At 47.2% G+C, this 27,854-nt stretch overlaps 1 protein-coding gene and 1 long non-coding RNA gene across 2 annotated transcripts in view; one reads left to right on the top strand and one right to left on the bottom strand.

The window, feature by feature from the left end:
- LOC148128374 (uncharacterized) overlaps positions 1-27,854 on the bottom strand; it is a 452,998-nt gene that overhangs the window by 255,435 nt on the left and 169,709 nt on the right. The gene's annotated exons all lie outside the window — the stretch shown is intronic.
- Positions 14,816-27,854, top strand: part of SHD (Src homology 2 domain containing transforming protein D) — a 66,008-nt gene continuing 52,969 nt past the window's right edge. The window contains 3 exon segments of the mRNA XM_026720378.2: positions 14,816-15,188; positions 19,140-19,368; positions 19,370-19,652. Of these exon segments, the coding sequence (XP_026576163.2) occupies positions 19,322-19,368; positions 19,370-19,652 (330 nt within the window). The 5' untranslated portion in view covers positions 14,816-15,188; positions 19,140-19,321.

Below are 27,854 nucleotides of genomic sequence, written 5' to 3'. Positions count from 1 at the left end.
TTCCTTGCAGACAGTTATTAACCTGTTCTCTTTGCTTTGCTTTCTATGTAATCGCTGACTGATTTCATTCCTTGGCTGTCTGCTTCATTTGCAACACATCACAACCGCTGATTTTCCTGGGTAAACACGAGCGTTCGGTGTTGATTTTTGGATGCGGCGCAGAATGGATTGCAGTTGGCTGTCAGCCTGGTGTGTAGAGCGGTGTACTGCAACCCCCGCAATTTTAACAAGGGTGGACTTCAAGTCCCAGAATTCCCCAGCCAGGTTGCCTCAGGATGGATGGACTTCAACTGCCAGAATTCCCCAGCCAGGTCACCTTCAAGAAGTGAGGGGAGCCGAATGTCAATTCATAAAACATTTTGTATACACATTTTATAGTTGTCAACAGAAAGAAAAGGGGGGGGGGATTTTCAAAAAGCAGGCGGCAGTGTGGAATCGAAAGTACATTTCATTCATATTTTCTTCAGAGACTGATTAGATGACTGAAGCTTCTGCTATGCAAAAATCGAATTGGAGAGCATGATTGATGACTCTGGGCTATGGATGTGTTTCGTTGGATGATACACCCAGAGGGGGTGAGGGGGAAAAGCAGGATCAAGGGTGACAGTGAATTACGTATCTCAGAGTTGGCTACGCCCAGGTAAATGCTGGACGTAGAACGTTACCTTCAAAGAAACCCTCTTTAGTTTTGGGAGTGTGGCTCAAGCCTCATGATTTAATTGGAGTAACTACTGGAATCCTGACACTCCCAGAATTCCCCAACCTGATTGCTTCCAGATGGGTGGAGTTCAACTCCCAGAATTTCCAAGCTGGTATACTTCAAGATATGTGGACTTCAACTCCCAGAATTCCCTGGCCAGTTTGCTTCAAGGTGGATGGATTTTAGTTCCCAGAATTCCTCAGCCAACATGCTTTAACCTGTGTGGACTTCAACTTCCAGAATTCCCCTGCCAGCATGTTTCAAAATGGGTGGACATAAATTTCCATAATTCCCAAGCTGACGTATTTCAAAAGGGGTGGACTTCAACTCCCACAATTCCCCAGCTAGTATGTTTCAAGATGACTGGATGGGGAATTCTGGGAACTGACGTCCCCGTATCTTAAAAAAATAAGCGGATATTGAGCAAAACAGGCCCGAAGCATCCATTTCCACCCATGTCCAGTTAAAATATCTGTTGTGTAGCCTATCACAAGAAAAGCCCCTGTTTTAATGCCACTGGCTGTGTTACCACCGTTCTATTTGGAAATTTTAAACAATTTCCTCACTCACTTTACGTATTTATTTATTTTATTTATTTTATTTTATTTGTCAATTGTTTACAAGATAATAAGTATAAGTGTATACATAGTTATGAATACATTCAGTGTCGGATTTTTTGTTTTTTTGTTTTTATTTCAGCCTGGAAAATATTGTTTGCTTCTCAGATACTCAAACCGATATATCTTCCTCCTCTTGCCAGTGCTTTTGATGATGGTACCATTCCACAGTTCAGTTCCATTTAAATATTCAATTTTCTTCTTCTTTTATTGGCAGCGTTGCCCCATTATCCTCTCCAAATTCCCTTTTGATGTCCTCGCAAAAGATTTAAACTGTATGTAACAGTATTTCTGTAGATGAGTCTGCATGTCGTTTGACTTCATCCATGTAGAGAGAATGGTGTGGGGAGGATTTTTTTGTGCGTGTCCCTCGCCTGGATTAATTCATAGCCTGCTGGTATTTTTATTTAAAATTATCACTATGGAATCCAAGTCACATTTAAAAGCACCAGAGACAAGGAGCCGCCTTGTAAAATTCTGATTTTAACTGCTCCTTCGGTCCTTCTGTATTTCTCATCAATCCTATTTTCTCTCTTTTTTTTTAAACCCCACTGCATTATTTAAAGGACATTATAATTTTCTCATGAATACCAAAACCCTCAAAACATTTTTTAAAATCTAATGACGGGGTAGTGAATCAAATGCTTTTCCTAATCAAAGCAAGCTGTTGTTCTTGTTTAGGATGCATCAAGAAAAACAGGTCCTTGTTTAGTGACTGCCTCATTTAGCGACCATTTACAGTTACATCTATGATAATGTTATACACCAGAAGCAATCCTTGTTGTTCGTAACATTTGCAGGTCTATAAAGTCAGGTCATTCACACAGTGGTGGTTTTGCTTAACGATTGCGTCGCTTAATGACTGAGTGACCCGACTGTGGTCACTCAACGAGGACTACGGGTGATCATTTTCACCTCTCATCTTAACACAGGTAGTCTTCAACTTAGGACTGTAATGGGGCCTGACCATCACCGTCACAAATCGTGACAGTCATAAAATGGGTTGGTTGCACGACTGGCTGGATTTTACGAGCTGTTTTGTGGAAGTCATTAAATGGATTATCACAATCTTTAAGCGAATCAATGGTTCAAACTATGGGCATGGTTTTGACAAAAAACCAGAAGTAAACGATGGGTTTGTACAACACTGTGTGTGATGAACCAGGGTGAAGATACAAAATAAACACAGTCACAGAAACCCGGTGAAGCCGCTTTTATACCTTCATTTTGCTTCCAAGCTCCAAATATCCTTGACTGGAGACAAAAAAACTCCCCCACAAGCAGTTACAAGAAGGAGGAAATGCCATTTAAATTATAAAGAGTAAAAAAAACACAACCCAAACCAGGCAAGATAAAGGGTTTGAAGACGTCCACAGATATCAGAACACACAGTGGGAAGGACGCCAAACTCAGAGAGGAACAATAAACTAAAGATATTTCCATGTTTTGTTTCCAGCACTGGCCTGCATGCATGTCTGTCCTCTTATCCAGTTGTCACAGCTGCAGCCCATGAAGAGAATCAAGGCCCTCTCCTCCCGAGGAGACCACCTCTCTCCCTTATCCCCTCCTCCCTGCGTGCCCTAGGATGGGGAGGGGATGGGCCTGGGTCCTCCTCTGACTGCCCAGCCGGCCTCTGCCCTTCCCCAGCCTCCTCCACCACCTCCGGAGCCCCACTTCCACTCCCTGTGGGCTGTTCCTCCTCTCCCTCAGAGTCAGTCTCCACCAGGGACATTGTCGTAAGATGAGCAACTAAGATAATTAAAGGTCCTGGAGGCTAAAAAAACATATGAAGAACGATTGCAGGATCTAGAGAAAATCTAGAGAAAAGGAGGACTGGCGCGGAGATGAGAGCAATATTTCAGTATTTGGGGGGCTGCCGCAAAGAGGAGGAGATCGACTTATTTTCCAAAGCATCAGAAGAAACAATGGATGGAAACCAATCAGGGAGAGAAGCAACCTGGAATTAAGGAGAAGCTTTCTAACCGCGAGGACAATTCACCAGTGGAACTGCCTGCCACCAGAAGTTGCTGGTGCTCCAGCACTGGAGGTTTTTAAGAAGCGATTGGACAGCCAGCTGTCTGAAATCGTAAAGGTCTTCTGCATGAGCAGGGGGTTGGACTATAAGACCTCTTAGGTCCCTTCCAGCTCTATTCTGATTAATGGATTAACAGTTAGAAGGGACCTTGTTGGTCATCTAGTCCACCACCCCCGTCCAAGCGGGAGACTCTACCCCATTTCTGACAGATGGCAGTCCAGTCTCTTCTTGCAAGTCTCCAGTGATGAAGCTCCCACAAGTTCTGAAGGCAACTCCTGTTCCATTGTTGGTTGATTGTTCTGTCAGTAAAATTCCTCCTTATTTCCAGGTTGAATTTCTCCCGGATCAGTTTCCATCCATTATTCCTTGTCTGGCCTTTGGGTGCTTTAGAAAATAGCTTGACCCCCTTCCTCCTCTCTGTGGCAGCCCCTCAAATATTGGAACACTGATTGATTGATTGATTGATTGATTGATTGATTGATGCATGCATGCATGCACTTATTCCTCTGTTCTTGAATTCTCCTGGTAATGCCTCCCTAAAGCTTGGGTAATTTACCTTGAAAAAGGTTTAAATAGACTTTTAAATAAATAAAAGAGGGAGAGGGGTAAGGAGGAGGAGGATAGGTGGAAGAGGAAGAAGAGGAGGAAGACGAAGAGGGGGGGAAAGGAGGACAAGAGGAAGGAGAAGGGGAGAAAGAAGAGGGGGAGAATAAAGACTAAGAAAAGGAGAATGAGGAGGAGGAAGAGGAGGAGGAGAGGAAAAAAGAAGAGGGAAAGGAGGAACGGACACAAGCAGAAAGAGGAGTGGAGGAAGAGGAGGAGAAGCAGGAGGAAGAGGTGGAAAAGGAGGAGAAGGAATGGAAGGAGGAGGAGGAGAAGCAGAAAGAGAAAGAATGGAGGACAAGGGGGAGAAGAATGAGGAAGAGGAGGAAAGGGAGGAGGAATAGCGATAGCGATAGCCCTTCAACTTATATACACCACTTCACAGTGCTTTATAACCCTCTCTAAGTGGTTCGCAGGGTCAGCTTCTTGGGTCCTCATTTTACTGACCTTGGAAGGATGGACAGCCAGGTCAACCTTGACCCAGTCAGGATCGAACCGCTGGCAGTTGGCAAAGTCAGCCTGCAATACCGCCTTCTAGCCACTGCACCACCGCCACGGCTTCAGGAAGAGGCGGGACTATTCTTAAGCGCCTTCAGAAAGAAGGGTCCAAACCCTTGTCAATCCCGAAACCAGGTTTGCGAATCACAGCTGGAGAACCAAACACCCCTGACCCCCTGGGAGGACAGCTGGCCCTGATGTTGCTCTAGGGACGGTGCAAACATTTGGGGGAAGAACTGGCACGTTTGGATGGGTGGGTGGGGGGAAAAGGGTGACCTTCTTGATCTGGGATCCATCGCCTTTGTGAATCGGTTTCACCCCCCGGCCCATCCTTACAAGACGTTGCTAAGAGTGGGTTGGCTAGAACAAACCCAGTTTGGGGCACGACTTCTTTCTTCTTCGAATGGTGCTGCCTCTTTCCGACAAGCCAAGATTGGACGGTTCCTCCCAGCGGTGGGATTCAAAAAACGCCAACGACCGGTGCGCTGCCCAGTTGCGGGGTGGGGCGTGGCCATGATGGGTGTGGCCTATTGGAACTTCCTGTTTCCAGCTTCCTGTGGGCCGCCAGAGCCCGCGGGAGGCCATTTTCACCCTCCCAAGGGTCTGGAGGCTTCCCCCAGGTCTTTCGGAGGGTGAAAACAGGAGGCACCAGGGCACCGGAGGCCCACCGGAAGGCAGAAACAGGTCCATTTCCGGCCTTCTGGTACTTCCGGAAAGGCGGTTTTTTCCCCCTCTCAGAACTTCCACGCGGACCCTGCGTTGACCTGCATCACATGGAGACTCCAGAGAGGGGAGGGGAGGGATAGGGTGGGCGAGGCCAGCCGGTTGGTTGAAATACTGGTTCGGCGAACCAGATGTAACATTAAACATCCGGTTCCCCCAAACCGGTCCGAACCGGTAGAATCGCACTCCTCCTGGTTCCTCCTGGCTTCAAATCCCACTTGGGGCCATTGAAAGAAATATGGGTTCTGGGTTCAGTTCCAAGCGGAGGCAAAAAAGGACCCTGGAAACATGGGGGAGAGCTTGGAAAGATGGTTTAATGACGGACAGGATCACATGCCTTGGAGATCTTGGGCAAAGAAAAACAATGAATATATAAAGATGTATTTTTTTTTCTTTTTTCATTATTATATCTATAAAATGTTTCTAGGATAGATTTGGGAGGATTATATGAATTGTTATAAAATAAACTAAGTAAATGATAGTTATCTTGCAAAGTATGAATGAACAAAATTATAGTCAAATGATTGATTAATAATGATACTAGGGTATGCAATCTTTCTGTGATGATACAATAATATGAGTTATTATGCAATGTAACTGTAATTGAGATTATGAAATGGATGCACAAAAAATTTGTAAACCAATCGACACACTGCTTGTACACTTATGGAAGAAAGTTGGATGTTTTTATGTTTTGTTTGTTTTTGTTTGTCTTTAAAAACCAATAAAATTTACAAAAAAAGAAAAAAGAAAAAGGGGAAGAAATCAGGGGTGGGATTCAAATTTTTTTACTACAGGTTCTGTGGGTGTGGCTTGGTGGGTGTGGCTAGGTGGGTGTGGCCATGTGCCTGGGTGGGCATGGCTTTTTTTTTGCAGCCACCCCACCACCACCTGTTTTTTGGGGCCTTCTGGGCCTCAGAGGAGCCGTGATGGCGAACCTATGGCACATGTGCCACAGGTGACACACAGAGCTGTTGAAGTAATTCCCCGTTAGGAGAATGAGCGCATACAGGGAGACGTATTTGAGAGAAGTGTTTGAATAATACGCATACAGCACACAGATACACTGTACAGTAAATGTAGGTTTTTACTTCCAGAAAGGTTTAAGCAAAGTTCAAAAACAAGCAGTCCAAAATCATTCACAGGTAAATCAGTCAGTTTTTCAATCCAGGGATAATTCAGTAACAAATTCCTGTGTCAAAAACAGTTCAGTAACAAACTTACATCAAATCCAGAAATAACAGTCAATTAGGAAAAATGGAGGAACGGCAATACTTTCCAACAGAAGGAAACAGAGATACTCACTCAAACCACACTCTCTTCTGAGACTCAGACTAAGACAAACCAGGTTTCTGGCTCCATCTTATGGCCGTTTGAGAAACCACACCTAATTACAGTTTTGCATTTTCTTAAAGTTACAGTTTTAAAATGTTTATCCTGGTTTATATATTTCTAACCCAAATAGCTGTTAGGTGACTCATATTCCTAACAAGAGCCATTTGTGACGGCACGTGAGGTGCAGGCAAACTTACCTCACTGCGCATGCACGCGCCTCACAGCTGATTTTTGGTGGGTTTGAGGCCTTTTTCGGCCTCCCAAAGGCTCGTGGAAGGATTCTGCAGGCTTTGCAGGCCAAAAATTAGTCCCGTTTCAGTCACTTCCTGTTTTTCTGAAAATACCAGCGGTGACAAAACGGGGCTACTTTTCGGCCTGCAGAAGCCTGCAGAAGCCTGCAGAAGCCTTCCTCAAGCCTCTGGGAGTCCGAAAAAGGCCTCAAACCAGCTGAAAATCATCTGAGGCACAGTGCAGGAAAGGGGGTGGCAGGTGTGGGTGTCTGGGTGGCGATTGCGCTTGTATGCGTAGGAGGTGTGGGGGACACACGTGTTGCCTTCTGGGTGCAACGCACGCACAATTTTTGGCACAGGAGCCTCAAAAGGTTAGCCACCACTGCTCTGAGGGGAGCATTTTTCTGAGGGGAGCGGCGACCGGGCAACTGGGACTGGGGTGCGGCCAGCCAGAACTTACTACCGGTTTGGCGACCCATGCCAAATCCTTGCTACCAGTTCGCCCGATCTGAATACCACCACCACTGGAAGAAAATGCTGAGAATCCCTGAGTTTTATGCCCTCTCGAGGCTTTGAACTTCCTGGGGCACCATGGTTGCTATCAGAGGTCATGGTGTAGCTTTTTAAGGTTGGTCAGGGTGCTAAGTTTGGTTGAAACTTGCTGGATGGTGCAGTGAAGGGCAATTCAATGACTCTGCCTGAAGGAGGTAGGTCTTTGTTATGTAGAATAGACTGGCCCAGGCAGGGGCGGGATTCAAACATTTTAACAACCAGTTCTGTGGGCGTGGCTTAGGTGGTGGGCGGTGGCTTGGTGGTCATGTGACTGGGTGGGGCATGGCTTGGTGGTCATGTGACTGCCTGGGTGCAGCCAACTCAATATCACTCACCTCGAGACACGCATCTCCTCGCTTGGCCTCTCATGACTGTGGGGATGCTGCAACAGTCGTAAGTGTGAAAAACGGTCATATGTCCCTTTTTTCAGTGCCATTGTAACTTTGAATGGTCGCTCCACACAAGTAAAGTACCGGCAAAGGAGGGGGAAAAAACTCCAGAGACGTTCCTGAGACAGGAAGTCTAGTCCTGCCAAGAATGGAATAAGGGTTAACGGAGAGGCAGTTTCTGTAAGCAACACCAGAATGTTTCCTTCCTGCCTTCCTTACAGGATTAGCCCTGTAATTTAGCCCTGTAACAAATGGTTCTCCAAACTGCTTAGAGTGTTAACAACCGGTTCTAGCAAACAGGTGCAAACTGGTAGAATCCCACCCCTGGACCCAGGCCTTAATGGTCCATTGACCAAGTTGTTGGGGAAGCGGCTGAGTTTCTGCCTTTTCAAGTTTCTGCTTCTCTTTTAGGGGAAATATTCTGCCTTTTTAATATACCCTAAAATGTTTCATTTTCCTAGGAGAGGGGTGGGTGCTAACTTCCTACAACCCCCCCCTCCCTTTTTGTCAAAATATGTGGGTGGAATACCCATGTTACTGGCAAAAGATAACTTCCAACAGGGCTCTCCATCTTTTTCTGCTATTTTTGGGATGGCGGGGTGGCAAATGAGCAGCCCCCCAAATGGAAAAATTGGCCTCAATCCACACTTTGATTGCTTTTCCTGCTTCTATCAGTCACTCCCATTTTTAGCTCAAAATAAACAACAACCCTGGGCTTCTCCTTCCTCCTTTTCTTTCTGCCTTCTCTTCTCCTTCTTCCTCATTTTTCTTCCCCCCATTTTAGCTGCAGCTTCTTTTTCAAAAGGTCTTAAAACACCTGCTCATCATGCACTCCTCCTATTATTCCCCTCCCCCCCACCCTCTCTGTCTCTTTTCTACGTCTCTGTCAAGTGCAGCCGAGGTGCGTTTTCATACTTAAAAGCTTCTGGGCAGAGATCCAGGGAGGAAAATCTCTTGTCTAACAAGGGCTGGCAGTGTGTGTGTACACACACAAGGGCTGTGCCTGGTTGTTTCCAGGAGCTAAAGGGGGAAAGAAATATTGAGGCAGATCATTTCCTCCTCCTCCTCCTCCTCCTCCTCCTCCTCCTCCTCCTCCTCCTCCTCCTCCTCCTCCTCCTAAATCCCACATCCTTGTAGCACTGATGAGGTTACCAATCTGGGTAATGAAATGTCTTTAAGAAAACAACCAACCTCAGAGCACCATGGACTCCACAGTCCATCTCTTCCTCCTCCTCCTCCTCCTCCTCCTCCTCCTCCCTCCTCCTCCTCCTCCTCCTCCTCCTCCTCCTCCTCCTCCTCCCAAACTCACTCCCTTCTAGACTGATGATGTTCCCTAGTTGGGTCATGAAATGTTTACCAGAAAACAACCAAGCTCAGAGAGCACCAAGGACCCCACTGTTCTCCTCCTCCTCCTCCTCCTCCTCCTCCTCCTCCTCCTCCTCCTCCTCCTCCTCCTCCTCCTCCTCCTCCTCCTCCTCCTCCTCCTCCCCTCCCCAAACCCCACACCCTTGTAGCACTGATGAGGTTACCAATCTGGGTAATGAAATGTCTTTAAGAAAACAACCAACCTCAGAGCACCAGGGATTCCACAATCCATCTCTTCCTCCTCCTCCTCCTCCCCCCCCTCCTCCTCCTCCTCCTCCCAAACCCCACACCCTTGTAGCACTGATGAGGTTACCAATCTGGGTAATGAAATGTCTTTAAGAAAACAACCAACCTCAGAGCACCATGGACTCCACAATCCATCTCTTCCTCCTCCTCCTCCTCCTCCTCCTCCTCCCTCCTCCTCCTCCTCCTCCTCCTCCTCCTCCTCCTCCTCCTCCTCCTCCTCCTCCTCCCCAAACCCCACACCCTTGTGGCACTGACGAGGTTACCAATCTGGGTAACAAAATGTCTTTAAGAAAACAACCAACCTCAGAGCACCAGGGACTCCACAGTCCATCCTTCTCCTTCTTCTCCTCCCCTCTGCAGACCTCATTCCCTCCCAGCATGGATGAGGTTACTCCTTTGGATAATGCAACGTCTACAGGAAAAACAACTGACCTCAGAGAACCCCAAGGACTCCATCTCCTTCCCCTCCCCCCACTCTTCCTCCTCTTCAGAGAAAAGCAACAAGGGTGATTTGGGGGGGGGCGGGGGTTACCGATTGAGGGAACTAGACACGTCTAGTTTGACAAAGACTAGGGCTGACATGACGTCTGGAAATGGCAAAAGAAGAGGGTGTCAACTTATTTCCCCCAAATGCCTGAAGGCAGGACATGGAGAAAAAGGTGGAAGGTCATTAAGGAAAGATCCAGCCTCCAGCTAGAGAAGTTTGCTGACAGTGGAGAACCATCCATCGGTGGCCTCCAAAAGTTGTGGGGGCTCCATCACGAGAGGTTTTTAAAGACCAGAGAGCCATTTGCCTGGAATGGTACAAGGTCTCCAGCTTGTGCAGGGGGTTGGACTGGAGGACCTCCAAGGTCCCTTCCAAATCTGTTATTCTGTGCTCCTTCTGCTTGTCCTCCTCCTCCTCCTCCTCCTTCCTCTTCTTCCTCTTCTTTTTTCCCTCTTCCTCTCCTCCGTCCTCTTCATTCTTCTCCTCCTCCTCTTCCTCTCCTCCTCTTCTGCTTCCTCTCTTCCTCCTCTTCTTAGTCCTCTCCTCCTCCTCCTCCTCCTTCCTCTTCTTCCTCTCCTCCTTTCTCCTCCTCCTCCTCCCTCCTGTTCATTCTCCTCCTCCTCTTCCTCTCCTCCTCTTCTTCTTCCTCTCTTCCTCTTCCTCTCCTCTTCCTCCTCCTTCCTCCTCTTCCTTTCCTCCTTTCTCCTCTTCCTCTCCTCCTCTTCTTCTTCCTCTCTTCCTCTTCCTCTCCTCTTCCTCCTCCTTCCTCCTCTTCCTCTCCTCCTCTTCTTATTCCTCTCTTCCTCCTCTTCTTATTCCTCTTCTCCTCCTCTCCTCTTCTTCCTTTCCTTTCTCCTCCTCTTCTTCCTCTCCGCCTCTTCTTCCTCTCCTCTTCTTCCTCCTCCTCCCCATCTTCCTCTTCTTCTTTCCCTCCTCCTCTTCTTCCTCCTCCTCCTTTTTCCTCTCCTCTCCCTCCTCCTCCTCCTCCTCCCTCCTCCTCTTTTTTTCTGTTCCTTCTCCTCCTCCTCCCTCCTTTTCCTCCCCTCCTTTCCCTTCTCCTCTTCCTCTTCTTCTTCCTCCCCTCCTCCTCCTCCTCCTCCTCCTCTCCCCTCTTTTACTGCATTCACAAAGACAAGCAACTTTCCCTCCCAGTCAATACTGAGGGAGGGCGGCAGAAATCGAAGCTACAAAATGGCCATTAACTCCAGTGCAGTTAAAAGAGGGGGGGCGGGGGGGGAGAGTTTATTCTCTTTGGGGGCTGAAGGTTAAAAGCGGGAGTGGGGGGGGGGGGAATCTCCGCCAGTTAATCAATATCAGCTCCCAGGGGGTTTTTCTGTCTCTTTGCAAATCAATTTCTCCACTCCTCTTTAAGAGGATGGATCGGGTTACAGGGCTGGGATATAATTTCGCCTCTTTGTAGTTTTTCTCTTTTTTTCTTCCAGGCGCCCAATGCCGGAGTGGGGGGTGGGGGAGCAAAGGAAGGTTTTGCTTTATTTATATATAATTTTGGAAAAGGGGGGCTCTTTTCCCCGTATTTTTTTTCTTTTTAGTTGTTTTTAGTTGTTGTTGTTGTTTATTTCAGCCCGGCGCGTGCATTTCACCCCCTCCGCCCCTACTTTTCTGTGCAAAATATTCTATTTTTTTTTTTTCCCCCTGCTTGGCCAATCTTGCTTCTCTGCCCTCCCACGCCCGTTTTTTTTGCATCTGTTTGCAAATCAAATAGAAGATGTTTGAATTTCTTTTGGGTGGGGGGACACACACAGGTATGCAATTGGTTCAGGAGTGAGGGGGAGACAAGGAAGAACCACGAAGGCGACAAAGTAGAGTTCACAATTTCCCCTTTTTCCCCCCTTTCCCCTTTTTCCCCCCAAATCAACTTTTTCCATTTCCTTCGGGACACCTCGGTTAAATCCCTTTAATCTCTGCTTTGGGTCCTTTTTTATGTGTGTGTGACAAAACGGGCTGTGTGTGTGTGTGTGTAATTTTTCTCCTGCTTTCCTGTCACTTCGGCCGTTTGCCCTCGTGGAGATCTTAACGCTAACACGTCTTAAGGCCGTTGGGGATGGCGGAGGGTGGGTGGGACGGATTGCCGGCCCCCTCCTCCTAAAAAATTAATGGCGGGGGAAGGAGGAAAAGGGGAGGAGGCATTTTCTCTCTTCTCCCCAAGCCCCCGTCCCCCCCCGGCCCCCCATGGCTAAGGAGGTGAGGGTGAGAGCGAAAGGAAGAGAGGTGGCACAAACAGTCAGAGGAGCAATTGGAAAATGGCCCAATTTCTTTCATTTTGCACCACAGCGTGCGAAAAAAGCCCTTCTGTTCCCTTACACCCATTGTGTGTGCGTCTTTGTGTGTGTTTGTGTGTGTGTGTGTGGACTCTGCAATACACATTTACTCCCAAGCAAGTGCCTTTGTGCTCTCAGTCTTCTTGTATAAACCAGTTCACATTTTCAAGAAGGAAAGGAAAGGAACGAGGAAAGGAAAGGAAAGGAAAGAGGAAGGAAGGGAAGGAAGGGAAGGAAAAGGAAAGGAAAGGAAAGGAAGGAAGGAAGGAAGGAAGGAAGGAAGGAAGGAAGGAAGGAAGGAAGGAAGGAAGGTAGGTGAAAGGAATGGAGAAGGAAGGAAGGGGGTAGAAAGGAGGAGGGAGGGGAGGAGAAGGAAGGAAGAAAGAAAGAAGGTGAGATGAATGGCAACAATAAATAACATTTATAAAGAGGAAACAGGAGGGAAGGAAGGATGGAAGGAAGGAAAGGAGAGAGGGAGGAGGAAAGAAGGAAAGAAGGAAGGAGGAAGGGAGAAAGAAGAAAAGGTGAGATGAATCAAATGGCAACAATAAATAATAATAATTGTAAAGAGGAAACAGGAAGGAAGGAAGGAAAGGAAGGAAGGAAGGAAGGAAGGAAGGAAGGAAGGAAAAAGCACCACTTCTTTCTTTTAGAAACGGTGCCTAAATTCTTGCTATTTATCTTTCCATAAATAAACAGCATAACTCTCGCAACCCTCCTGAAACAAAACGCCAAGAAAATAACATATTTTTTTGAGAGGGGAAAGAGAACCTTCAAATGTCTTAACCTCCTTTCTTTAATCACCCCCCTCCCATTAAAAAAAAGAGAGAGAGGGAGAGGGAGAGAGAGAGAGAGAGAGAGAGAGAGAGCTATACCTCCTCTTTGAGCTAGATCTATCACACCTTCCTAACTATTAAAAACCCTGCGGTTTTCCGGCTGCCCTAAAAGCTGCTTTTTCGCTTGACTTTCCTCTCCATTTCCCCCTGCAACAACCTGTAAATTCCACAACCGACCCCCCGCCCCCTTCACGCCCCTCCCTCCCGTCCCGGCTCGCTGCGAGGTTTTGTTTTCTTTTAAAATAACGACCCTGCCCAGCGGGTTGTGTTTGTGTGTGTTGAGCAACCCCGAAAGACACGGGAAAGAGCTGCTGCGGATCTCTTTCTCTCTCTCTCTCTTTTTCCTTCTCTCTCTCGCGCTCTCTTCCTCCTTCCCTTTCTCTCCCTCCTTCTCTCTCTCCTCTCTCTCTTTCTTTCTTTCTCTTCCTCCTTCTCTCCCTCTCTTTTTCTCTATCCCCTTCTCTCCCTCTCTCCCTCCTTCCCCCTCTTTGTCCCTCTTTCTCTCTCCTTCTCTCTTTCTCTCCTTCTCTCTTCCCCCTCTCTTTCCCTCCCTCCTTTCTCTCCCTCCATCCTCCTCTCTCTCCCTCTCTCTTTCTTTCTTTCTCTTCCTCCTTCTCTCCCTCTCTTTTTTCTCTCTCTCCTTCTCTCCCTCCTTCCCCCTCTTCGTCCCTCTTTCTCTCTCCCTCCTTCTCTCTTTCTCTCCTTCTCTCTCCCCCCTCTCTTTCCCTCCCTCCTCTCTTTCTCTCCCTCCCTCCTTCTCTCTCTCCCTCTCTCTTTCTTTCTTTCTCTTCCTCCTTCTCTCCCTCTCTTTTTCTCTATCCCCTTCTCTCCCTCTCTCCCTCCTTCCCCCTCTTTGTCCCTCTTTCTCTCTCCTTCTCTCTTTCTCTCCTTCTCTCTTCCCCCCTCTCTTTCCCTCCCTCCTTTCTCTCCCTCCATCCTCCCTCTCTCTCCCTCTCTCTTTCTTTCTTTCTCTTCCTCCTTCTCTCCTTCTCTCCCTCTCTCTCTCCTTCTCTCCCTCCTTCCCCCCTCTTCGTCCCTCTTTCTCTCTCCCTCCTTCTCTCTTTCTCTCCTTCTCTCTCCCCCCTCTCTTTCCCTCCCTCCTTTCTCTCCCTCCCTCCTTCTCTCTCTCTCCCTCTCTCTTTCTTTCTTTCTTTCTCTTCCTCCTTCTCTCCCTTTCTTTTTCTCTCTCTCCTTCTCTCCCTCTCTCCCTCCTTCCCCCTCTTCCCCGCTCTTTCTCTCTCCCTCCTTCTCTCTTTCTCTCCTTCTCTCTTCCCCCGCTCTCTCTTTCCCTCCCTCCTCTCTTTCTCTCCCTCCCTCTCTCTTCCTCCCTCCTTCCTTCTCCTCTTTCTCTTTTCTCTCTCTCACCCCAAAGGGAAGGGGGGCGGCGGCAGCTTGCAAACGGCGCCTCTTTTGCAAAAAAGATCCGTGCTGAGATTGCAACGATTGGACCGAGAGGAAGCGGCAAGCAAAGCCGCAGGGACCCCCTTCCTCAAAAGAAAAAGAAAAAAAAAGGAAGCCCGGTTTCTTCCCTCCCCCTCCAGTTTGGAAGGGAGGGGGCCAAATAAGAGGGGAGGAGGGGGGGAGAAGAGGGGGGCCGCCTCCTCCCCTCCAGGCAAGCGAAAGTTTTCCCCTTTCCTTTTTGGCTGATCCTCTTATTCGAGAAAGCAAGCCGAGGTCGGGTAGGTGGCTGGCTTTTGAGCTTGATTTATTTTATTTTTATATTTTATTTTTGGGGGTGGGGGGAACGGGGGGGAGGAGGGGGCTTCGCACCGCTTCATTCCTGCCTTGCAAAGAACCGAAGCCGCGTCCGAGCAGCTTCTCCAACGTCGAGAAGGGAGACGACTTCGCCTTGGCGATATTTTTATTTTTATTTTTTTAAAATTGAGCCCGAAACTGTAGCAAAGCGATCAGTTGCAAACAAAGGGGAGGGGGTTGGAAAGTGGGGTGGGGTGGGGGCGACTTGTCCTTTGAAGCCCCTTGGCGGATCGTTTCGTTGCAAAACAGCCGCCCCCCGCTCCTCCTCCTCCTCCTCCAAAGAGCCAAGGCTGAACTTTATAACTATCGCGGAAGGGTGATTGTAGGACAGAAAAGAGAGAGAGAGAGAGAGAAACAAGCCAGCAGCCCGAGAAGGATTTGCGAGCAGCGGATGGAAAAGAGAGCCGCGCTGGAGTCTCCCCGCTTCGGGGAAAGCGGCGGACGGCTGGCTGGGCGCTGAGCTTTTCTGGATGAAATCTCGATTTGATCCTCCGAGGTTTCCCGCTGAATTTCCACCGGATCCCGGCAGGAGACGGAGGTGAATGGGTTTTTCTTCCCGCCTTCATTTTCCTTCCTTTCCTGTTCTTTTCTTTTCTTTTCTCCTTTCCTTTCATTCCTTTTCCCCATCAATTTATTTCCTTGCCTTTCCTTCCTCGTCTATGTACTTCCTTCCCTTCCCTTCCCTTCCTTTCCTTTCCTTTCCTTTCCTTTCCTTTCCCTTCCCTCTTTCCTTTCCTTTCCTTTCCTTTCCTTCCCTCTTTCCTTCCCTTCCCTTCCTCATCTATGTACTTCCTGTCTTTTCCTTTCCTTTCCTTTCCTTTCCTTTCCTTTCCTTTCCTTTCCCTCTTTCCTTTCCTTCCTCATCTATATACTTCCTTTCCTTTCCCTTCCCTTCCCTTCCCTCTTTCCTTTCCTTTCCTTCCCTCTTTCCTTCCTTCCCTTCCTCCTTCCTTCCCTTTCCTTCCCTTTCCTTCCCTTCCCTTCCTTTCCTTTCCTTCCCTTCCCTTCCCTCTTTCCTTTCCTTTCCTTTCCTTTCCTTCCCTCTTTCCTTCCCTTCCCTTCCTCCTTTCCTTCCCTTTCCTTCCCTTCCCTTCCTTTCCTTTCCTTTCCCTTCACTTCCCTCTTTCCTTTCCTTTCCTTTCCTTTCCCTCTTTCCTTTCCTTCCTCATCTATATACTTCCTTTCCTTTCCCTTCCCTTCCCTTCCCTCTTTCCTTTCCTTTCCTTCCCTCTTTCCTTCCCTTCCTTCCTCCTTTCCTTTCCCTTCCTTCCCTTCCCTCTTTCCTTTCCTTTCCTTCCCTCTTTCCTTCCCTTCCCTTCCTCCTTTCCTTCCCTTTCCTTCCCTTCCCTTCCTTTCCTTTCCTTTCCCTTCACTTCCCTCTTTCCTTTCCTTCCTCATCTATATACTTCCTTTCCTTTCCCCTCCCTTCCCTCTTCCCTTCCCTTCCCTTCTCTTCCCTCTTCCCTTTCCTTTCCTTCCTCAACTATGTGCTTCCTTTCCTGATGAGCTGTTGCTAACTGTGACAACATATTTTTGCAAAGTATGCACTTGCATGGATACCTGTAAAACAGGAAGAATGAAACTGTTGGAAATGAGGAACTGAAAGTGCTGTCCACAGGTGTTCACGGAAAGTGACAGTGAAGTTGTGAAGCACGTATGTGGTTAGAAAGAAAGTATAAAGGATAGGATTGGAGATCAGCTGGGGTGCGGGGGCTTTGATTTATGGCAGTCCTTGCAGAACCTGCTGTATGTCATTGGACCCCACTGCAATGGCTTATTAATGTAAGTGTATTACTGCTATTATATCTTTAATATCTATTCATTTCTTATGCTCCAAATTATTAGAAACAATAAACCTTAAAGTAGGAATTATTGCTGGCGTTGTCTTTGTTTCCTGTTGGAATTTTTAAAATGACATCTCCATAGCAATTTCTCTCTTAATGGGCCACAATATTTTATGACAATATTCCACGCATCTGTCTAGGAAGGTAGGGGAAAAGGTGCTATTTTATTCTGGAGACTGGAGCAGTCAAAGAAAGGCAAAATTGATAGCTTGCCTAAATTCGAGTTTTGCTTAAATCACAGGGTTGTTTTTTTTTTATAGCTTCAGCAATATGAGGTTCCTGTTTGCCAAATATGAGCCATTTATTCCATGAAATGTAAGCTTAGGTTACTGGAGGAAAAAAAAACCAAGTACGATTCTAGCACTATTATAGGTAAGTCCTCAACTTACGGCCGCAACCGAGCCCAAAATTTCCATTGCTAAGCGAGACAGGTGTGCAGTGAGGGTTGCTTCATTTTTACGGCCTTTCTTGCCACCGCCGTGAAGTGAATCGCGGCAGTCATTAAGTCAGTAACCTGGTCGTTAAATGAATCTGGCTTTCCCCATGGACTTGTGACCACCGGGACACTTCGGGCATCATAAATATGAATCGGTTGCCAAGGGTCTGATTTTTGATCATGTGGCCGTAGGAAGGCTGCAGCGGACGTAAGCGTGAAAAATGGACATAAGTCACTGTTTTCAGCGCCACTGTAACTTTGAATGGTCACTAAACGAATAGTCATAAGTCAAGACTATCTCTAAAGTTAGATCTATATCAGTTGAAGTCTACATCTTATAGTTGAAAAATCTCTCATCTGTACGGATGGAGTAATTGGATAGATGGATGGCAGAGGTGGTAGTATTCGGTCGGTTTGGACCGGTTTGCACGAACTGGGAGTGAAAATTTTTGACCAGTTTGGAGGACTGGCAAATACCACCTCTGATTGGCCTCACCCACCCACCCCTGCCCTTTCCCGGCCTATATCTCCCAGCCGAAGTGCACAGAACCGGTAGTGTGCAATTTGGAATCCCACCACTGATGGATTTAATGGATGGATGGATGGATTGATAATAGATAGAAAAAGATTGATGAATGGAGTAAGTAATGAAAGAGAGAGAGAGAAAGAGAGAGAGAGAGAGGAAGAGAGAGGAAGTGAGTGAGAAAGTAAGAAAGAGAGAGAAGGGCAGAGAATGTGAAAGAGAGAGAAAGAGAGGTCTACATCAGTTGAAGTCCACATCTTATAATTGAAAATATCTCTCTCATCTGGATGGACAGAGCAATTGGATGGATGGATAGATGGATGGATGGATGGATGGATGGATGGATGGATGGGTGGATGGGTGGATGGGTGAATGGGTGGATGGGTGGATGGATAATAGATAGAGATTGATGGATTGAGTAAGTAATGTAAGAGAGAGAGAGAGAAAGAGAGCGAGAAAGGGGGAGAGAGCAAGTGAGTGAGTGAGATAAAGTAAGGGGGAGAAAGTGAGAGAGAAAAAGAGAGGAGGGCAGAGAATGTGAAAGAGAGAGAAAGAGAGAGGGAGAAAGTGTGTGAGAGAAAGATCTATATCAGTTGAAGTTGAAGTCTACATCTTATAGTTGAAAATCTCTCATCTGGATGGACGGAGAAATTGGATGGATGGATAGATAATAGATAGAAAAAGATTGATGAATGGAGTAAGTAATGAAAGAGAGAGAGAGAAAGAGAGAGAGAGAGGAAGAGAGAGGAAGTGAGTGAGAAAGTGAGAAAGAGAGGGGAGAAAGTGAGAAAGAGAGAAGGGCAGAGAATGTGAAAGAGAGAGAAAGAGGGAGAAAGAGAGAGAGAGAAAGATCTATAAGTTGAAGTTGAAGTCTACATCTTATAGCTGAAAATCTCTCATCTGGATGGACGGAGCAGATAGATGGATGGATGGATGGATGGATGGATGGATAATACATAGATAGAGATTGATGGATGGAGTAAGTACTGAAAGAGAGAGAGAGAAAGAAAGAGAGAAAGAAAGAGAAAGAAAGAAAGAAAAGAAAGAAAGAAAGAAAGAAAGAAAAAAAAAAGAGGGAGAGAGAGAAAGTGAGTGAGAAAGTGAGAGAAAGAAAGAGGGGGAGAAAGAGAGAGAAAGAGAGAGAAGGGCAGAGAATGTGAAAGAGAGAGAAAGAGAGAGGGAGAAAGTGAAAGAGAGAAAGAGAGATCTATATCAGTTGAAGTCCACATCTTATAATTTAAACTCTCTCACCTGGATGGATGGTGCAATTGGATGGATGGATGGATGGATGGATGGATGGATAACAGAGATGGATGGGTGGAGTAAGTAATGAAAGAGACAGAAAAAAGAGAGAAACAGAGAGAGAGAGAGAGAGAAAGTGACAGAGAAAAAGAGAGAGAATGTGAGTGAGAAAGAGAGAGGAAGAAAGAGAGAATGAGAGAGGAAGAAAGAAAGAGAGGGGCAAAGAAAGTGAAAGAGAGAGAGAGAGAAACACACACAGAGAAAAACAGAGAAAGAAAAAGAGAGATGGAGAAAGAGACAGAGAAAGAGAGAGACAGAGAAACGGTCCTAAGTCCCTTTTTTCAGTGCCGTCGTAACTTTGAACATTCACTAAATGAACGGTTGTAAATCGAGGACTCCTCATACAGGCTGAAATAACCACTTCCCTTTCCTTCTTCCCATCAGGAGTAGTGACGGATAGCAGCTAATCCGGATTGCCAATCCCAATTCACACGGATGATCTTAAGCGAGGATTTGAAAATTGCCTTCCGTTCCTAGTTGGCTTGTCCGTCTCGCCGGAAATTTGGTGTGGGCCTGGAGGTTTTTTTTGCTGGTCGCTACCGACCTCGGATAAAGGAGGAGCCATCATGGCCAAATGGTTTAAGGATTACCTCAGTTTTGGGAGCAGGAGGTCTCCCCACAGCCCCCAAGCCCGATTACACCGAGAGCGACATCCTAAAGGCCTATCGTGCCCAGAAGAGCTTAGACTTCGAGGATCCGTACGAAGACGGGGACGGCAAAACTGATCCGGACATCGGAGGCACGCCAAATAAAGGGTGCGGCGGCTGCGGCGGCAATTTGGAAGGGAAATACGGGTCGCCCAAACACCGGCTTATCAAAGTGGATGCCTCCGATCTTAACCGGAGCAAGGCCCTCCTTGCCACGGCGGGCGAGGACTCGGCCGTCCCATCAGATCAGGTAAAATGCGATTTCTAGTCCCTCTCGTGCGTCCTGGGACCGTTTCGTTCTCTCTGTGTGTGGGATGAGCGGGAAAGAGGCTTCTGAAATTCTCTAGGTCGAGAATTTCACATCCCTCTGGAGCAGGGGTCTCCAACCTTGGCGACTTTACGACCTGGGGACTTCAACTCCCAGAATTCCTCAGCCAGCCATGCTGGAGGAGGAATTCTGGGAGTTGAAGTCCATAAGCCTTAAGGCTGGCTGGCTGGGGAATTCTGGGAGTCCACAAATTGTCAAGTTGCCAAGATTGGAGATCCTTGCTCTGAAGGTATTTGTGAGTTGTGATCCCGTGTCAAAGTTGAAATAGTGATGTACAGGTAGTCCTCGACTTACGACCACAATTGGGCCCAGAATTTATGCTGTTAAATGAGAAATTTGCCGAGTTTTGCTCCGTTTTAACGATTTCCTTTGCCATATTTGTCAAGGGAATCCCCGCCGTTGTTAAGTTAGCAACACGGTTGTTAAGTGAATCTGTCTTCCCCATTGACTTTGCTTTGTCAGAAGGTCACAAAACCTTCTGGGATGCTACGACCGTCGTTAATATGAATCACATGCCCAGCGCCCTAATTTTGATCACATGATCACAGAGATGCTGCAATTAAGATCGTTAAGTGTGAAGCGGCACCTTTTTTCAGTGCCGTCCTCACTTCGAACCATCGCTAAACAAATTGGTCACTCAACGAATCGGCCCCTAAACAAAAGGAAACATTTTTACAAGCAAGTTTGGTGTTTTTCTCTCCCTCTTTCCACCCGTGTCCAATTTCTGGGAATTTTTTGAGAAGAACTTTTGAGAAAGAACTCACAAAATTGAGTCTTAGTGGACAACCAGCGAAATAGGAGCCAGCCCTGTGCAGCAGCAGCCAAAAAAGCCAATGCAATCCTAAATTGCATTAACAGAGGGATACAATCGAGATCAAGGGAGGGACTAATACCACTCTATAAAGCCTTAGTAAGACCACACCTAGAGTCCTGCATCCAGTTTTGCACACCACATTATAAAGAAGATGTTGAGACTCTAGAAAAAGTGCAGAGAAGAGCAACCAGGATGATTAGGGGACTGGAGGCGAAAACTTATGAAGAACGATGGCAGGAACTGGGCCTGGCTAGTCGAGGGAAGAGAAGGACCAGGGGAGACAGGAGAGCAGTCTTCCAATATTTGAGGAGGGGCTGCCCCAGAGAGGAGGGAAGGGGTCAAGCTATTTTCCAAAGCTCCTATAGGCCAGACAAGGAATAATGGATGGAAACTGATCAAGGAGAGATTCAACCTAGAAATAAGGAGAAACTTTCTGACAGGGAGAACTATCAACCCATGGAACAGAAGTTGCCCAGAAGTTGTGGGAGCGCCATCGCTTGAGACTTTCAAGAAGAGATTGGACTCCCATCTATCAGAAATGGTGTAGGGTCTCCTGCTTGGGCGGGGGGTTGGACTAGATGACCTACAATGTGCCTTCCAACAGATTATTTGTTATCTGTTATCTGAGTTTTTAAATGGGTGCCGGTGTGTTCGCAGAAAAGAAAAAGGAAGCGAGAATAAAGATTATATCTTATTTTTAAAAGCAAGAAGATACTGTAAAAATTTCGACGCCACAAGACGCCGATGTAAAAATCAAATCGATGTGATGGATGTTACTGAAAACATAAGCCATTTTTTAAAAATAAAAAATAAAAAAACAGCAACTACACTCCGCCTGAAGTGCTTTGACTAGATCTGTCGTTGCCGGTTTGATCTGTGGCCGCCCTTACCACATCAATCGTGCGTTTTTGACACTCAGTTGTTGTCAAGTAGTTTGTGTGTGCCTGTGGAGAGAAAGGAAGCAAGGCTTCAGAAGAGCTGCTGACTAGCTTGTTTGAGGGGATAGTCCTCATTAAATTTGGAACCAGAGCGGTAGAGAGGAGAAAACAAAATGGAGCCGCTTCAATACACCGTCTAGAGGTTCAGGCACCAGATTAGAAACCGGGAGATGGTGAGTTCTAGTCCCACTTAGGCAAGAAACACAGTTGGGTGACTTTGGGCCAATCACCAGGAGATGGTGAGTTCTAGTCCCACTTAGGCAAGAAACACAGTTGGGTGACTTTGGGCCAATCACCAGGAGACAATGAGTTCTAGTCCCGCCTTAGGCATGAAAGCCAGCTGGGTTACTTTGGGCCAATCAACAGGAGGCGTTGAGTTCTAGTCCCACCTTAGGCATGAAAGCCAGCTGGGTGACTTTGGGCCAATCAACAGGAGACGGTGAGTTCTAGTCCCGCCTTAGGCATGAAAGCCAGCTGGGTGACTTTGGGCCAATCACCAGGAGACAATGAGTTCTAGTCCCGCCTTAGACATGAAAGCCAGCTGGGTGACTTTGGGCCAATCACCAGGAGACGGTGAGTTCTAGTCCCGCCTTAGACATGAAAGCCAGCTAGGTGACTTTGGGCCAATCGCCAGGAGACGGTGAGTTCTAGTCCCGCCTTAGACGTGAAAGCCAGCTGGGTGACTTTGGGCCAATCACCAGGAGATGGTGAGTTCTAGTCCCACCTTAGCCATGAAAGCCAGCTGGGTGACTTTGGGCCAATCACCAGGAGACGGTGAGTTCTAGTCCCGCCTTAGACATGAAAGCCAGCTGGGTGACTTTGGGCCAATCACCAGGAGACGTTGAGTTCTAGTCCCGCCTTAGACATGAAAGCCAGCTGGGTGACTTTGGGCCAATCACCAGGAGACGGTGAGTTCTAGTCCCGCCTTAGACATGAAAGCCAGCTAGGTGACTTTGGGCCAATCGCCAGGAGACGGTGAGTTCTAGTCCCGCCTTAGACGTGAAAGCCAGCTGGGTGACTTTGGGCCAATCACCAGGAGATGGTGAGTTCTAGTCCCACCTTAGCCATGAAAGCCAGCTGGGTGACTGGGCCAATCACCAGGAGACGTTGAGTTCTAGTCCCGCCTTAGACATGAAAGCCAGCTGGGTGACTTTGGGCCAATCACCATGAGACGGTGAGTTCTAGTCCCACTTAGGCATGAAAGCCAGCTGGGTGACTTTGGGCCAATCACCAGGAGCGTTGAGTTCTAGTCCCGCCTTAGACATGAAAGCCAGCTGGGTGACTTTGGGCCAATCACCAGGAGACGTTGAGTTCTAGTCCCGCCTTAGACATGAAAGCCAGCTGGGTGACTTTGGGCCAATCACCAGGAGACGGTGAGTTCTAGTCCCACCTTAGGCATGAAAGCCAGCTGGGTGACTTTGGGCCAATCACCAGGAGACGGTGAGTTCTAGTCCCGCCTTAGACATGAAAGCCAGCTGGGTGACTTTGGGCCAATCACCAGGAGACGTTGAGTTCTAGTCCCGCCTTAGACATGAAAGCCAGCTGGGTGACTTTGGGCCAATCACCAGGAGACGGTGAGTTCTAGTCCCGCCTTAGACATGAAAGCCAGCTAGGTGACTTTGGGCCAATCGCCAGGAGACGGTGAGTTCTAGTCCCGCCTTAGACGTGAAAGCCAGCTGGGTGACTTTGGGCCAATCACCAGGAGATGGTGAGTTCTAGTCCCACCTTAGCCATGAAAGCCAGCTGGGTGACTGGGCCAATCACCAGGAGACGTTGAGTTCTAGTCCCGCCTTAGACATGAAAGCCAGCTGGGTGACTTTGGGCCAATCACCATGAGACGGTGAGTTCTAGTCCCGCCTTAGACATGAAAGCCAGCTGGATGACTTTGGGCCAATCCCCAGGAGTTTGCAACTGAACAGTTGTAGCAGAAAAGGTTTTTTACTTAACAACCATCATGCTTAGCAACAGAAATATTGGCCCCAATTCCCGTTGCTAAACAAGTCACCTCAGGTTTTATGATCTTTTTTACGACCGGTTGGTTAAGCCAATCCCTGCATTGGTTAAGTGAGTGACGCAGTTGAGAAACGAATCCAACTTCTGCAATTGGTCAGAAGCCGGTTGGGAAGGTCGTAAGTGAGGATCTCATGACCCCCGGAATGCCGCAACCGTCGTAAATACGAGCCAGTTGCCAAGCATCTGAAATTTGATCCTGCGTGACCATGGGCACGTGACCACGGGTCACAAGTGCGAGGATTGGTTGTCGGTCACCTTTTTCTTCCCACAAGACCAGAGGATGCTTGCAACCATTGGACACCCATGCCAGTGGCCAATTTCTATGGTCGTAAGTGCGAGGACTAGTCGTAAGTGACCTTTTTCCGTGCCGCCGTAACTTGGAACAGTCGCGACATGAATGGATGTAAGTCGAGAACGGTTTGTAATTAAGGTAGCTGGGGACTTGAGTGCTTTTAATGGGCTTCTACGGGTCTGTAGCCAGTATTGGGTTTTGAGAGGTAAAGAAATCTTAATTTTTAGCCCCGTAGGTGAGGAAAAAGAAGCATTTTTCAAAGAGACCCCAACTGTTTCCATTTTATATTCTCAATTTTCCCTCCTGCCCTTTTAAAGTTATATCCCTGCAGAGGTGCCATTGGAGGGTTCGTAAATAGGATACCATTTTTGATTAATTGGGTAGTTCTAATATGTTTATGATGTTATTCATGAGCTTGTTTAACATGGTTTAATTTGTCTGTTCCCCATGGAGGCCCCGGTTGCACTGGAAGGGGACTCATAAATAATTCCATAAATAAACTCTTCCTAAGTATGAAATGGTAAAAAAAAAAAAGAGACTGAATTAGACTTCTCCGTGTCTTGCACCCTGTTTCTGCGGCGCCTGAGATGGATGGGAACTGTAGTACGCTTGACTTACAGTCACTCATTTAGGGACTGTTCAAAGTTACACAATGGCGGCACTGGGGAAAAAAACGGAAACTAACCGGTTACTCGCCCTTACAACCGTTGCGTGTTTTCTCCACGGTCACGTGGTCAAAATGTGGACGCGTGGCACCTGGCGTGTATGTATGAGAACGGCAGTGTCCGCAGGTCACATGATCCCATTTGTGACCATCTGACAATCAAAATCAAATGGGGAAGCCAGATTTGCTTAATGACCGCACAATTCTCCTAACAACTGCAGGAGGGGGGGGGGAGAGAGAGAGATGATATATAGATATTGTAGATAGGCAGAAGACAGAAATGGATGGATAGATGGATGGATGGACAGACAGGTATATAGAGATATCTATCTATCTATCTATCTATCTATCTATCTATCTATCTATCTATCTAATCTATGTATCTATCGTTATCTATCTTATATATCTACCTTCTCTATCTTATCCATCTATCTCATCTATATCTGTCTGTCTGTCTGTCTGTCTATCTATCTATCTATCTATCTATCTATCTATCTATCTATCTATCTATCTCTATCTGCAAAATGCAACTCACGCATCATCACAAAATATCCACAACCGTAAAGCCTACAAACTTGAAATTTGGCCCATAGGTTCCTCTTGGCTTCTAGCTGCTCACTAAGAAAAGATTTTTCGAAATGACCATCAGAGCATTTAGAGTATTTCCTATATGATTATTATCATTAACACGCTCTGATGCTAAGGAGTTCTACTCCCCCTCCCCACCTGAAAAGAAATCTCTTCCAAAGGCAAAACACAAGCGGAGGAGAGGAGGTTCGGTTTTACTTTCACAGCAGCACCAAGCAGCTTTAGTACAGAACAGTTGAGCTAAGCCACGCCCAGGCTCCTTGCTGTCTCCTTCTTGCTCACACAGGAAATACTCTTTCAGTTTCCAAACAGCCCTCAACTCTCTCACACACTGACAGGATGCTAGCCAGATGAATACCGATGGATGCTGGTAGGCAGAGGCAGAATCTTTTACCCTTATTTTCCTCCCCAAAAACTAAGCCCGACCACGTAGTTTCGTAGCGAAGCACGGGCATCGAGCTAGTAAGCCATATTTTTCAGGGCACTTTCAACAGTCACTAAACGAACTGTCGTAAACTGAGGACTACCTGTCGGAGAAATATCGAGTTTTAAAAATCAAAGCGGCAGAAGCAGTTCACAACTAGGTAGTCCTCAGCTTAGGACTGGTTGCTTGGTTCAGAGTTATGACGGATTCCCCTTAAAGGCACGGACTGGGTGTGGGGGGATTCTGGGAGTTGAAGTCCACACCTCTTAAACATTGTTGATGAACACTGACAGTGTTGCTTGGGCCTCACAGAACGGATGGACAAGCCTGTTTGCAAAGATGGCTTGTGTGAATGAGCCACTCCCCTGACCTGCCCACCCACTTAAAATTTAAGGTTTTTCTGTTTCAACAAAGTCACAAACCCTTAAAGAGGGACATATCCTGGAGGGTGTCAAAAATAAATAAAATAAATCAAGATGCCATGGTGGAATAAAGGGGTCGGGGGTGGGGGGGGAATGGACTTCAGTTACACAGATGTGGCTGCCATCTTTATTTTTTTTTTCTCCCCGCACAAACACACACGCCCCCTTCTTCCCAATCTCACGGACGCCCAGGCTTGGAACAAAATGTGTACATGCAAAAGGGAACACCGGTTCTACGTTTTTGACACCGAGGTGTTTTTGAAAGGGCTGGGCTGTTTGGAAAAGTGTTAATTGCCCTGAAGGGATTTCTCACAGCACCTTTTCCTTTCCTTTCCTTTCCCTTCCTTTCCTCTCCTCTCCTCTCCTCTCCCTTTAACTTTCCCTTTCCCTTCCTCCTTCCTTTCCCTTTTTCCATTCTTTTTTTCCTTCCTTCCCTTCTTCTCTTTCCCTTTCTTCTTTCTTCCCTCTTCCCTCTTGCTTCATCCCTTCTTTCTCTTTCTTCCCTCCCTTCTTTTTCCCTCTTGCTTCTTTCCTTCTCTTTCTCTCTTCCCTTCCCTTCTTTTTCCCTTCTCTTCTCTTCTCCTCCCTTCTTCTCCTTCCCTCCCCTTCCCTCCCTTATCTCTTCCTTCATCCCTTCTCTTTCTCTTTCTTCCCTCCCTTATTTCTTCCCTCTTGCTTCTTTCCTTCTCTTTCTCTCTTCCCTTCCCTTCTTTTCCCTTCTCTTCTCTTCTCCTCCCTTCTTCTCCTTCCCTCCCCTTCCCTCCCTTATTTCTTCCCTCTTCCTTCTTCCCTTCTCTTTCTCTTTCTTCCCTCTCCTCTCTTCTCCTTTCTTCCCTCTTCCCTTTCTCTCTTCCTTCCCTCTTCTCTCCCCCTCTCCTTTCTTCCCTCTTCCCTTTTGGTTCACCCCTTCTCTTTCTCTTTCTTCCCTCCCTTCTTTTTTCCCTCTTCTTTCCTTCTCTTTCTCTTTTTTCCCTTCCCTTCCCTTCTTTTTCCCTTCTCTTCTCTTCTCCTCCCTTATCCTTCTTCCCTCCCCTTCCCTCCCATATTTCTTCCCTCTCCCTTCTTCCCTTCTCTTTCTCTTTCTTCCCTTCCCTCCCCTTTCCTCTCTTCTCCTTCCTTCCCTCTTCCCTTTCGCTCTTCCTTCCCTCTTCTCTCCCCCCTCTCCTTTCCTCCCCTTCCCTTCTCCCCTTCTCCCCTCCACCCCTGCATCTCTTTGCATAGGTGGCAGCTGATGCTTGACCTGGAGAATGTAACACTCAGCAAGGGAGATCACAGTTCAATTTTATTCACGCTGCTTCTCTTGCAATTCTCTGCTTCCTGTTTTTTTTTTTGGGGGGGGAAAGGGGGAGGAGGAGGCTATTTCTAAAGCAACCCCCAGTAGGGCTCTGTAGTAAGAGTAGGAGCTACGTACACACACACACACACACACACTCTCTCTCTCTCCCCCGAAACACAATCGTTATTTTTAAAACAAACACACCAGAAATGTGTCGCTTAGCTTAACAGTTCCATGCACAGATGTTTAGTTTGAAGGGAACTCCTGGGGCATTTCAAAGGGACCGTGCAAAAAAAAGATGGATTAAAAAGCCCCCATTGTTCCCTTTCAAACAGGCTCTGCTTTGATCCAGGGGTTCAAAGGGTCTTGTTCAAAGGACCTTCGGGCGCATGGCTTTGTGCCAAAATCTGCGGCTGATTCGAGGGTTGTGCTTTGAGATTTATTTTTTATTTTTTTGAGTCAAGGCAAGCAGCGGTGGGTTTCTACCGGTTCTGTCCACCTCCGGTAACTCTGAAGAGCAGCAGATATAGAACCGGTCGTATGTCTGCTGATGTTTTTTACCCACCCACCCACCCACCTGGGCTCTTACCTGATCTTTATTTCTTGATTTTTTTTCAACTTCAGCTGCCAAATGAGGCACAGCTGTAGTTAAAAAGCAGGAAAAGAGGGGTGTTTCAAAGGCTGCTTCTCTGC

The sequence above is a fragment of the Pseudonaja textilis genome, chromosome 1 (assembly GCF_049901715.1).
Source record: "Pseudonaja textilis isolate UNSWEBS1 chromosome 1, rPseTex1.2, whole genome shotgun sequence".
In the NCBI taxonomy this organism is placed as follows: Eukaryota; Metazoa; Chordata; class Lepidosauria; order Squamata; family Elapidae; genus Pseudonaja; species Pseudonaja textilis.
The sequence above is the reverse complement of the archived record's forward strand: the minus strand, read 5'-3'. Positions and strand labels throughout refer to the sequence as shown.